The following is a 12,768-nucleotide window of genomic DNA, read 5'->3' as shown; positions in this document are numbered from 1 at the left end:
CTGCATTAGAATAGCAGTTTGTGGTTATTAGGTTTCATAAGTGGAGAAGATGCGTGCACCATACTTTGCAGACAACGAGCATCAGCGAGTAGGTTTACGTGGAATAAAAGCACATGTGAAGAAAAATGATAAATAACAGAAAAAGTAACACAGATACAGCAATAAAACAGCGAGAGAAAGTGTGGTCGCCTATAGTGGACCGACTGAATGTGTGAGAAGCTAAAAATATCACTGCTCTTTACTGAAACTGTCAGAATTGTAATGTTATATTGAGCCTTAAGAGTGAACACCGGACGATATATGACTCACTCAAGAAATGTATGGTCTAAAGACCTTAAAATCTTTCGTGATGGAGCTAAGCGGGAATCATCAACTGTGGTGCTATCTTTTCAGGAAAGAGCCCTTCCAGAACGAGTGTTCCTAGGGTGCTTGTCATTTAAAGTGCAGCCATACAGAAGGCCACCTTTGAGGTGTTTTAAGTGTCAGAGGTATGGACATATTGCGGCTGCTTGTAGAGGAAATAGAAGATGTGGGAAATGTGGAGGAGAACACGAGTTCTCTGAGTGCAAGGAGAAGGTGGTAAAGTGTGGTTCATGTGGTGGAGGCCACGTAGCTGGAAATCGTGAATGTGAACAATATAAGCAGGCGATGAGGGTTCAGCAGTTTAGGGAGACTAAAAAAGGGGTGTCTTATGCTGAAGCTGTCAAATGCCCTCTGCCGGTAGCTTATGTAACAGAAGATTCAGTGGTGGTGAGTAAGATGAAATTCCTGGCTTTCATTGTGGAAGTGATGTGTGACATGAAGCAGACTAAGAATAATTCAGACGTTGTAAGAAGTGTGGTGGAGGCTGCTGAGAGGAGTCTTGGGGTTGTAGAGGTTGAGCCAGCGGCCCTCTATAGATATGTGTTCTCAAGAGACAGAAGGGAAAAGAATAATGGAGGCCAAATGGAAGATGATGATGATGAAATTGATAGTTAGTCTATTAATGTTTAGTATTCTGCAGTGGAATACCAGGAGTTTGATGGCTAATAGACAGGAATGAAAGAAGTTTGTGGATGGTTGCAAAAACAAACCACAGTTAATATGCATTCAGGAGACATGGTTAAAACCGTCTTTAGATTTTGTGATGCCAGGTTTTATTTGTTTACGTAAAGACAGAAATTCATCTGGAGATGGTTGTGCAATATTTGTTAAAAAAGATGTTCAATATAGACAATTAAATATTACCTCAGGATTGGAATGTGTAGCAATTGAGGTATGGAGCACAGCAGGTAGGTTTTCATTGGTGAATTTTTATAATCCTTGTCTTCGGTTGGAAATGAATAAGTTGGATGAAATAACAGATCAGGTGAGACCTCCAGTGGTGTGGACAGGAGATTTTAATGCTCACAATCCTCTTTGGGGCAGCAGAATCAAAGATGGAAATGGGGTTTTAATAGAAGATTTTATAGATAAAAACAATTTGGTGGTGTTAAATGATGGTAGACCGACTAGGTTTCAGGTCAATAGTGGGAGGTTGTCATGTATTGATTTAACCTTTGCGTCAGGTGAACTTGCTAGGTGTGGGAGTTGGTATCCTATGGAACTTAACACCTTAGGGAGTGATCACTTCCCTATTTTTAGTGAATTTGGTAGTGTTTTACAGGTGGAGAAGGAGAGAGCGGTGAGAGGGTTTAATTTTTTGAAAGCAGATTGGGATAAATTTAGAGATCAGTTGGTAGGAAGTTTAGGTGATGTAGTTAGACAAGGTAGCACTGATGAGTGGAGTAATTCTCTTTGTGGAGTCGCGAGGAAAGCAGCAGAAAAAGCCATTAAAATTAAGGGTGAGAGGAAAGAGAGGAAAGCAGTGCCGTGGTGGAATCAGGCTTTTGATAAGGCTGTGCGGGTTAGAAATAGAGCTTATAGGCAGCTTCGCAGATGTCCTGTTGAGAGCCTTGTTGTTGAATATAAGCAACGCTGAGGCTAGAAAGGTTATAAAGTGTGCAAAGAGAGAGAGCTGGCAGAAGTTCTGTGGCACTCTAGGTTCTGAGACTACTGTTAAACAGGTTTGGAATATGATTCATCGGATGGCGGGAATGAATAGAGGTTTCTCTATTCCTGTTTTGGTAGAAGGGTGTAGAGAAGTGGTAAGTAATGAGGACAAGGCTGATCTGTTGGTTAGGAGTTTCCAGCAAGTGCACAGTGATAGGAATGTTGGCAGTGAAGGTTTGATTAGGAGGGAGCTAATGCTTGAGCAGGAAGGGCATAAACTTAACAAGAATAATGACAACAGTGATGTAATCAATGTGTTCTTTTCCATACATGAACTAAGAAGGTCAATAAGACGAGGGCGGCACACTGCTCCTGGAAGAGATGGATTGGGATATGAGATCTTTCAGCATATGGATGACTTTGCATTGGAGGAGGTATTGGCATTGATTAGTACAGTGTGCGAGGAAGGATCAATTCCAGCTGAATGGAAACACGCAGTGATTGTGCCGATTTTAAAACTCGGTAAGGAAGCTGAAAACCCTGGGTCATACAGACCAATTGCTCTCACAGCTGTTATCTGTAAGATTATGGAAAGGATGGTTACTGACAGGTTGGTATATAGATTAGAAAAGAAAGTTTTTTTTCTCTACATATCAGAATGGTTTCAGACTTGGTCGTGGTACTATGGATTCAGTTTTAGTGTTGGATGATGATATCAAGAAAGCCCTTGTAAATAAAGAGGTGGTGGTAGGTGTGTTTTTTGATATAGAGAAGGCTTATGATATGCTGTGGAAAGAAGGAGTAATCATTAAGTTGTATGATGCGGGGCAGAATGATTAATTGGATTAAGGACTTTCTGAAGTCACGGTGTATTCAAGTAAGAGTAGGAGGGAGCTTTTCTGACTGTGTTCGTAGAAAATGGGACTCCGCAGGGTCGTGTCATCAGTCCAGTACCTGTTCAATGTAATGGTTAATAATATGTTTGATGAGGTAGGAAGTGGATTTCAGCGATCTTTGTTTGCAGATGATGGAGCAATGTGGAAAAGAGGCCGTTATACTGAGTACTTAAGTAAAAACAGATGCAGTGTGCTTTGAATAAGGTGCAGGCTTGGAGTGATAAGTGGGGTTTTAGGCTGTCATTGAAAAAAACAAAGTATATTGTTTTTGGCAGGAAGAGGAATATAGACAGTCTGGGTCTTAAGTTGTATGGGGAACCTCTTGAGAGAGCCAGGGTCTTCAAGTTTCTTGGGGTCTGGGTAGATGAAAAGCTAACGTATAAAGAACATGTATGTAGAATGGTGAATAAATGTGGAAAGGTTATTAATATTTTGAGGTGTTTTGCTGGGTGTTCTTGGGGTGCAGACAGGAATCTTATGCTGATGATTTATAAAGCTATGATAAGATCAATTTTTGATTATGGGTGTCTTGCATATGGATCAGCAGCTAGGTCCACGCTTAATAACTTGGATGTGGCTCAATCTAGGGCTTTGAGGATATGTAGTGGGGCATTCCAGACAACGCCGATTCTGTCGCTGTTAGTGGAAGCAGGGGAGGTTCCGCTAAGGCTGCGACGTGCAGAACTGGCATTAAATTATTTCGTAAAAATTAAAAGCTTTGGGTCAGCTCTTCCTTCAGTTTCTTTGTTAGCAGACTGTTGGGAGTTTAGAAAGGGTGAGAGTAGGCTTAATAGATATAGTGTTTTACATTCTGTTAAGACATACGCAGAGGAGCTTAAGCTTAATGAAAGGAAAATGGTGCCTTCTGTCAACTGGCCATCTATCCCTCAATGGCTATTGCCTGAGGCTGATGTAGACATATCTATTAAAAATTGAATAAAGGAAGGAAGTGTAGGAAATGTTGCACATTATGTACAGGAGCATCTTAGGAAATTATGGAATAGCTACATAGATATTTATACAGCTGGATCTAGAGACCCTGAGAATAAGAAAGTGGGCTTTGGTTTATATGTTCCCCAGTTTCATGTTAGACAGTGTCATAGACTGCCTGATGGTCTTTCAATCTTTACAGCTGAACTGGTAGCAATCATATGGGCTTTGTGGTGGGTAGAAGAAAGTGGGGTGGAGAAAGCCATCATTTGTTCTGACTCACTATCTGGCTTGATGGCGATAGGGGGAGAAAGAGGAGGGGCTAGGTTAGATTTAGTTGGGGAGATCTTAACAAGGGTTTATAGATTAGAGAGGCGGGGGTGTAGTGTGGGTTACTTGTGGGTTCCAGCACATGTGGGGGTTGAGGGGAATGAGGCTGCTGATGAGGCTGCGAGGGCAAGTTTAGGTAGGGAAAATGTGGAGGTGGAGGTACCATTTGACAGACTGGAGTGCCGTAGCATCATTAAGGAAAGACTGACACAACAATGGCAACACGAGTGGAGTAAAGACACCAGCGGGAGAAAGTTCTATGACGTAAAACCATTAGTCAAACCTGGGAAATCAATTATCTTGCCTCGGATGGATCAGATTAAGTTGGCCCGATTAAGACTGGGTCATTGTGGATTGGCAAGTGGGCTGTTCCTGGTGGGAAAGCACAGGGACGGCAAGTGCCAAGTCTGTGGAGTACAGGAGTCTGTCAAGCATGTCATCATGTTCTGTCCGAGATATGCCGAGGAAAGGAGTTTATTATTCATTGGCCTAAACGTTCTGGGAGTTGATCTATTATCTGTAAAAACTCTGATGGGTGATGGTCCTAATCAAACAGAAAGAGCCTTGGAACTATTTCACTTCCTAAAAGCCACGGGCCTATATTGGAAAATATAGGTCAGGGGGAGCTTTAATGAAGACTGTCTTTATCACCTGTGGGAGGCAGCAATGCACTAACAGTGCCTAGTCTGCCGGAAAGGAACAGAAGAAGAAGAAAAACACTTCCGCATAGTCACAGTTTTCCATCTCAGCCAGGCTGTCAACAAAAATGGCTAAATTTAAAGACAAAAGACGAGAGAAAACCAGTGTCGCCACTGAGGTAAGACGTCGGAACGTTGTCTTTAGCTAGTTCGCCTGTAGGTAGGTTAGCTAACGTTATTTAGCTTGCTACTGCATCTTTAACACTGTCTCACGTTCAGCGTAACGTTACACACATTTCATCCATTCACTGTCCTGTCGGCTAACTAACTAATCTCTGTCAAAGTTGTCGAACCTAGCTGAACTTGCTTTTGCTGTTTTGTTTCTGTTAAACATTGTAGATCGACCGTTTGGAGGAGCGACGGGCGCGTTGCCAGAACAACCTGGAGAGGGCAGAGTTCAGGAGCAGGAAAGAGGAGCTCTCTGACAAGCAAAGGTGAGGAGGAGGTTGAAGACGACGATGGAGATTGTGCCATTTTCTAACACCTCAACTTTACAAGATAAAAACCTCATAGACTGTATGATAAATAAAACAAAAACCCTCCTAATGTTACTGCTTGTCCTTGTCTCGTCCTCTCTGCTCCACAGGCAGGAACTGGAAGATGAATTGGCAATCATTAATGAAAGGGTGCAAAAGTTAGGTAAGTCTATATCTATATTATTCGTACTGTACAAATCACTGCAAGCATATACAAGAATATATTTAATGTTTTACAATATAGACATAGTAGTCATGGTGTGGGTTGGCGGTTCAAACCACAGCCATCTATCCACTACATTTAAAGTCATATAAGTGATCTGAGTTACTCTTGAGAACAGCAAGGTCATAAAAGTATCCATCAAACTCGTAATGAAAACCCTGTTTAATGTTTTTATATTCTATTACTAAACATTAATTGACTCTGCCATTACTGCAATCGGTCACCAGCAGAGCAATTGCAGGTTTTGTTCCTTCCATCAGGTTTTAGATTGAATGCTGCCAGACATCAGTGCCTTCACATCAATTTTGTTTTCCTATTTCTAGACAAGGAGCTGGAGACATTAAGAGGAGAGAATCGGAAGAACATGCTGCTATCAGTCGCTCTGCTGGTCATCATCTGTCTCGTCTACTTTCTTTTTTACAATGAAGAGGACTCATGACACCAACTAACGCTCTTAAAAACACCAACAACATTAGGGCAATGTTAATAAGATAAAATATGAGGCTAGAGCTGCATTGATGCCTCTAGATGGCATCATTGTCACTTTCTTGATCTCTGGTCATCCTATCGAGTTTATGCTGCACGGTCAGAACTCCACCACTGCCTCTTGGAATGCAAAGTTGGTGTTTTCAGCATGTTTAACCCATAGACTGTATATAAAAAGGTTTAACCTTAATTATGGCCTTTACTTTGTTTCTCATTTAAATTTCTGTCAGCAAATCCACAAATATTTTCCCGTACTGTTTCTGTCTCTTCCTCTTTACGCAGTTCTCAGTTCCCTCACTTTCTGAAGCTTTCTCGCAAATGTCAATGCAAGCAGGACTCTGTGACATTACACAGGCTTTTGTGAATACACAGAGGGAAAGAAGTCTGCTGTCTTGTCTTAACAGCACACAATTTAGATGTGTTTTGGTAATACTTTTCTTTGCTGTGTAGATAACTGACTGTATAATATGACATTTAACATGAAGAATTCATGTACAACATTTTTTCACCAAAAAACAAACAAATACAAAGTTTGCCTTATGCCACAAAGAAACCAATGTAATATTGCTGTATTTTATGCAATATATCAAAGAGATGCTTCAGCTATGTTTGATAATGCAAGATGAAAATATTTGATACATTTGGTATGTACAGTGTGTTTTGCCGTCACAGCAAAATCCTAAAGAATGTATTTTTTGTTTTTGATACTCATGCTGGCCATGTACCCATCTGCTAATAAAAGTTGAAAGATGCCAGACATGTTCACAAATTTTTTTTTACATGAAAAATGAGGGTATGAGAATTGGGTCTGGTCGTTATAATTGATCTGGTATTTGTCAATTTATGTGTTTCGTTTTTATGAAGATATTAAACACGTCAATTTAAAAAGCATATTTGTTGTATGTATTGTATCTGTTATCCATAGGCTCATTCTCTGCAGTGCATTAGTATAAAAAAACATTTATTTTTATTTATAAAGACTATTTTGCAAGTGGAGTTCATTACATGTGTCAGCTTTAATAGGTGCCCTAATTTGTCATAATTGGATGCGTCATTTTTGAATAAAATGTGTGATTCTTCCATCAAACATGACCATTAAGTAGTGCTGGGGGGAAGTCAGAGGTCATTTTTGGTATTGATTCTCATCACTTTTTCTATAATGACTCTTTGAAGACCCAAGTCCCATTCATCACTGAAATAGATTTAATTGGAGAACTTATTTTCCCTGGTCAAACGGTGGCATGCAATTACTGCAGGAGAGGTGTGTGAACTTAGTAAATCAATGACTTGTTATCCCATTATCAGTTGCTATTATAGCCTGAGAAACACTTTCTTCACTGTTCTGTCAGATAACCCTTCTTCTAGGCCGCAAAATGAAAGGATACCTTTGAGCTTTTTGGTTAATTTATTGTAAAGGGTTACAGTGATTCCCTGTGCCAGGTTTCTTATTATATTCAGTTAGTACAATGTTCTAATACCGATCCAGTTTTCAGTTTTCAGCAATTCAGTCATATCACTTTTATTTCTGTCCTGCAAGACGTATTTAAAACTTAGATATTTTGTAACAGTAGCCTTCTCTATTTACCAATTCTGGGCTCTGTTTCCTTTATTATAGGTTAAAGGTAAGGCAGCAAATGATTAAAAAAAATGTACTGATAACAACTCCAATAAAAGACTTAAACCAACAATGTGTGAGTTCATCTCGCATTAATTTACTTAACTTTGCTAGGCCATCTGTGGTTCTCAGCCCCAAGCCCATTGTTTCCTACTCAAAATCAGTAGTAGTAATGAGTAAATAGAAAATAGAAATGTATTTTCTAAAACAGCTGGGCACTGTAGTTTTTAGCAAATGTTCATGTTCAATTCAAACACATTAATACACATTTGGCCTGCTATAGTAGTAGTGATTATTTCCAGCAGTGGGACACTGTATGGGAGAATGACTCAGAATAAAAGAAATATGTCAGCTAGTGAAACAATGTAGAGGACTTATGTATCATCTTTTTTCCACACATATAACACTTGTTCGTATGGATCAATTAATTGATGCCATTTTGTCTTTTCATGAGATTTGTTGACAATAGAAAATAGAGAATATAACCAGACTGAAACTTTACTTGAATTGATTTCAGATTCACTGGGGAGATCTTTGGTTGTGGTGGTAATTCAGATATCAGCTAAATGTATTACAGGACAGCCCAGCAAATAATTGTTTGTTTGCCCTCCCACCTACACACTCTTTTATCACCAACACAGTCCACGGCACGCCTACACGCTCTCAAGCTCTCATCCCCAGATAAAACAAGTGTAAACATGCCCATTATGCAACACTTCTGTGGGATTTTAAAAGATGATTATAGCCACTGAATATTCATTTAAAAACATTTAAAATATGCCCTCCAAAGATAATACGTAACAAAGTCACAAATTAGTCAGAATATTTTGGTAATTAATGCTGTTGTTTAGTGTTAAATTCTGGACTTTGTTTGTGTGTTTTTATGTATTTACTCTTAGAAGTTAGCTCATTTACAATAAAACAACTGTTAAATTAACTTTATGTTAATCTAAGACTTTAAAAAGTCTTACTTTTGATCAATCGCTCTTCCAAAAAATATATTAAAGGAACATTTTGGAGTATGTGTTCCTACACAGTCAGACGCTGGCCTTGTGGACAGTTTGGCTTTTCATGACACAGCATGTTAAGTGGCCTCAAGTTATTTAGAAAGGGTCTGTCTGAGCACCAAAATGCCAGATGTCACTTTGAATTCTTTTGGTTCTGAAGGAGAATGATGTTTGAGCTCACCCGCAGCAGGTTGAGGTTCAGTGTCTGCACTCAGGTCATATGGCATTATGTAAGTTTTGCAGCAGTTGTTTGGTCATCTATTCCTTGCTGTCCTTTTCGGCCAGTTCACTTGAGCTATATGACATCATAAAGTTTTTAAACAAATGTTTCATCATGTTTCACTTCAAATTTAATATTGATGTCTTGTATGCTGTGTAAAGAGTACTTCTCTACACATACCTGTCTGACTAAATGTGTATGCAGTGCCAATGCATTATGTACAGTAATCTAAAAGTAGCAATTCCACAATGTAAAATATACTCTCTGTATATTATACAGATATTATGTACTTATACAAGCTCTGTATAAGTACATAAGTAAAAGTACAGGAGTATAATCAACAAAATGTAGTTATCACAAGTAAAAGTACACATTGTGAAGGAGAATGGCCTCTGTCAGTGTTATTTAATTAGCCTATACATTATTTCATTAATTATTACTGGAGGTAATAATGTGTAAGCAGCATGTAACAATGTGCCATGTTTTACAAGACAATCATGTGTATTGTGTCTAAAATCTTATTTTGACCAGTAAGCAGTAACTATTACCTGTCAGATAAATGTAGTGGAACAAAATATGCATTTGCCTCTGAAATGTAGTGAAGTAAAAGCGTAAAATAAAAAGAACTTATGTAAAGAAACCTCAAAATTGTACAGTATTTGAGTAAATGCACTTGAGTAAATGTCACATTTTACCACCACTATCTATGGACATCAGATGTGTTGTCTTGTGGTCACATGACCTTGTGTCGCAGATGTGAGTATTTATGAAGTTTTGTTGTCTTTAAACTTTCACATTTAGATTGCTGAAGCAAATGTGAAATAAAACAAAAAATAAATATACATAAACAGAACACACACAGCATAACAAAATATGTAGTGAACTCCACAATTCCGATAATCTCACTCTCATACTTACCTTCAAACCATGACACATCACTTTGGCTCAGTACATCTATATTTTTGGAATCAAATCATTTTTGCTCTCATGCTCTTGATGCATTTACATAATGCATTTTATGCATTAACACACCTCTCATTCTGAGTGCCGTGTAAAAGTATCTTAAGCTTATTTCTTTGAAATTGCCAGTATTAAAAGCAACTAATAGTAAGTAGTTAAGTCACCATGCCCAGATAATAAGTCATATTTCTGAGTCCTTAGGCTGGTCATGGCCCAATTTATCCCCTCCGCACCTAATTTATACATTAGTCATCATCACTGTAGTCAGAGTGATGATGAATTTCCAAATACGTAAATAAGAGTTTCTCTTAAAAAGAAGATGAGAGCAGAGTCAAGTAGAGCGGGAACACAGGAGCGTGATGGGTGACATGGGGGAGAGTGTCAGACAAGGTAAGCTGATGGCAGGTAATGAGGCTGAATGAAGGTGTGAGTAATGGAGAAGTACTAGCCAGGAAGTGAACTGGCTGCAGCGACATTCAGTTGTGCACCAGAGCTTTACAGAACTGGCACGTTCCACTTCAGCAGTTTTGTCTGCCTTCTTAAGCTTCTTATTATCTTCCAGGTCAAACTGACCTGTTTTACTTGGGGAAGAATAAAGACATTTCACTCAATATCATACTTTCTCTCCTTGCCTGAGTTGTTTTAATGAACTTAAAAAAAATAATAATAATTTAAGCATAGCTGGGCCCCTGGCATGTTTAAATAACTGAATTATGTTTTGGTCAATTCGACCTGGTTGGAGAAATTGAGGCAAAATAGGAAATAAAAAGATCCAAATTAAGCCAGAGAGTCTTTTATTGGCTACTTCCTACTGTGATTTTCTCCTAAATATCTCACCACACGCACAGGCATACACAGTTCTTCTAATAACATGGAATCCAAAAGAAACTCCTCTCTTTCAGTAATGAAACATGACAAACTTCAAATAATTGTTGTAGAATATGACAGGAGACTTTAATTCCCTCCCTCTTTTACACTTTAAAGTGTGAGTAACAATATAATAGTCACCTATAGTCTGCAAGGACCATTCAGAAAGACCAGGAGTTAATCTACAGATACAGGTATTAACCTCCTGTTGACCCTTGTCCATTTACCTGGCAAAACAGCATGTCCTGTACAGAGCTGACAGGTCACATTGTATTGTGGTTAAAATGTCTCATTATGATTATTATGTCAAACTGTATTATGAAGCTTTAGGATTTTTTATAGGATTTCACAATCATTTGTCAGGTTAAGGAAAGGCACCAAAATCTCAAATAGGTAAATCAAAGTGAAACTGTGAATTAAAGGACTGTATAGGTAACTGTATTCACATGAAAATTCATATCCAACTCAATTATTCATTTTAATTTGTGGAATAAACAGTTAACCTGAAGAATATAAAAAAATGAACATAAGCACAGAGAACTGTTCATCTATGTTAAGAAAATGCTTTTCTTGGGGTTGGTTGATCAAGTACGTTGATAATGCAGTGTCTTGTTTACTTATTCACCCACATTTACATATCGCATATTTATTTAGAGCTTATGCACCAATACAACTGGCAATGTTCATGGCGATGTTCATGGGTTTCAGACAACAATGTATTGTGGTTTTCCAAACTAAAACAATTTGATCAAAAAGTCACGACATCATTAGACAGAATTTAAATCTGGCCAGAAATCACTTTGAAATGGGGTAAAAACTTTCTATAAATACATCAACATCCTGCCCTTTTTATTTGTTGTTTAACTTCTAAAGTAAACATAATTAATGCGATTACAAAGCGAAAACCTTTAAACAGCATGGTGCTGTCCACACACTTATAAAACTCATTGTACCTTGAAAAATGTGCCTCACACTCAGTCACCACGTCACACAGGGGGAGAGGAGTTAATGTTCCCAGGGCCTGGTTTAGGTCTCTCTCTCTCTCCTAAATACATTCACACACACACACACACACACACACACACACACAATGTGTTTGAACAGGCCACAGGCACAGGGCCGAAGGCAAATGACGATAGCTTTCATTGCAAAGCAGATTTTATGTAGCAGATGTGGACTTGTCTCTGCTTTTCCAAGAGATAAAGTGTGTGTTTGAATCTGTGCTTCTGTGGATATCCCTGGAGACCGCTGCGCTCTCCATGGGGAGCAAGATCAGAAATGAATGTCACTATTGATATTTTTTGTCTTTATTTTCTTCTACCATCTGTATCAGAAACATTCCAGCGACACCTCCTTCATATGAATATGAAATGACAACCCAGGAGGGAAGCAAAACACGGTAATTTGTGTGATTACAAAATCAATAACACCAAAGCCTTTTACATCAAACTGAGTAGTAGTAATGTTACTATGGAGAGCATTTGCTACACCACTGTGATTAATGTTATTAATGAGAGAATCATTCAACTGTGTACTTTGCCTGAAAAGCTGCTATGGTTTGCAGTAATCAAGCATTACATAATTCAAACACTACCAGCGCCTATTTAGTCTAATGATTTTAATATCAAAGTGAAGGGTTGCAGGCAAATTTCAGTGTTGTTAATATTAACCTGTGCAACAATAAATAGTCCACTTTGCTGTTGAGAAGAAATGACAGAGACTTTATAAATATATTTAATGGCTTTTTCTTTAAGAAATAAGCTGTTGTTATAGTTTGGATTTTTAGCTGAGAGTTAGATAGAATTAGATACCTGACACCGCTGAAATGTAAATCATGCTAATGAAATCAGGGTGTAGTGATGTCAATAGATAAATAAATAATAAATAAATAAAAGTGTGGGGGCAAGCAAAAAAGTAAAAAGTTGTGTCTTCATTTCCTCCAAAGCAAGAGGCAACATCAGTGTCTGAAAAGTAAAGCCAATGCAGAAGTGCCTTAAACCTGCATTCTTTTTAATGTGCAGCAGGGGGCGACTTCACTGGTTGCAAAAAGAAGTCCGATTGCATTTGAGTCTATGATTAAACAACTCTT

General features: G+C 38.4%; 2 protein-coding genes across 3 annotated transcripts in view; one reads left to right on the top strand and one right to left on the bottom strand.

The window, feature by feature from the left end:
- The window catches only part of kif25 (kinesin family member 25), a 17,672-nt gene extending 12,485 nt beyond the window's left edge, over nucleotides 1-5,187 (bottom strand). Inside the window, exon 1 of one of the 2 annotated variants that reach the window (XM_046061240.1) lies at nucleotides 5,119-5,187. The gene's annotated coding sequence lies outside the window, so the exon portion shown is untranslated. Of the gene's footprint in view, nucleotides 1-4,410; nucleotides 4,529-5,118 lie in introns of those variants that run through there. The other variant, XM_046061239.1, reaches the window with a different exon arrangement.
- Nucleotides 4,675-6,901, top strand: ccdc167 (coiled-coil domain containing 167). The gene is made up of 4 exons (XM_046061242.1): nucleotides 4,675-4,944; nucleotides 5,165-5,259; nucleotides 5,412-5,464; nucleotides 5,848-6,901. The coding sequence occupies exons 1-4, from the start codon at nucleotides 4,894-4,896 to the stop codon at nucleotides 5,961-5,963; spliced, it is 315 nt and encodes a 104-aa protein (XP_045917198.1). The 5' UTR covers nucleotides 4,675-4,893; the 3' UTR covers nucleotides 5,964-6,901.
- Nucleotides 6,902-12,768: the final 5,867 nt, after the last annotated feature.

The sequence above is a fragment of the Micropterus dolomieu genome, linkage group LG10, assembly GCF_021292245.1.
Source record: "Micropterus dolomieu isolate WLL.071019.BEF.003 ecotype Adirondacks linkage group LG10, ASM2129224v1, whole genome shotgun sequence".
NCBI classification, from domain to species: domain Eukaryota; kingdom Metazoa; phylum Chordata; class Actinopteri; order Centrarchiformes; family Centrarchidae; genus Micropterus; species Micropterus dolomieu.
The sequence above is the reverse complement of the archived record's forward strand: the minus strand, read 5'-3'. Positions and strand labels throughout refer to the sequence as shown.

Coding starts and splice junctions, on each gene's coding strand:
- ccdc167 (XM_046061242.1), top strand. CDS start 4,894: ATGGCTAAATTTAAAGACAAAAGACGAGAGAAAACCAGTGTCGCCACT. Junction 5,260..5,411: donor GAGCTCTCTGACAAGCAAAG/GTGAGGAGGAGG, acceptor TCTGCTCCACAG/GCAGGAACTGGAAGATGAAT. Junction 5,465..5,847: donor TGAAAGGGTGCAAAAGTTAG/GTAAGTCTATAT, acceptor TCCTATTTCTAG/ACAAGGAGCTGGAGACATTA.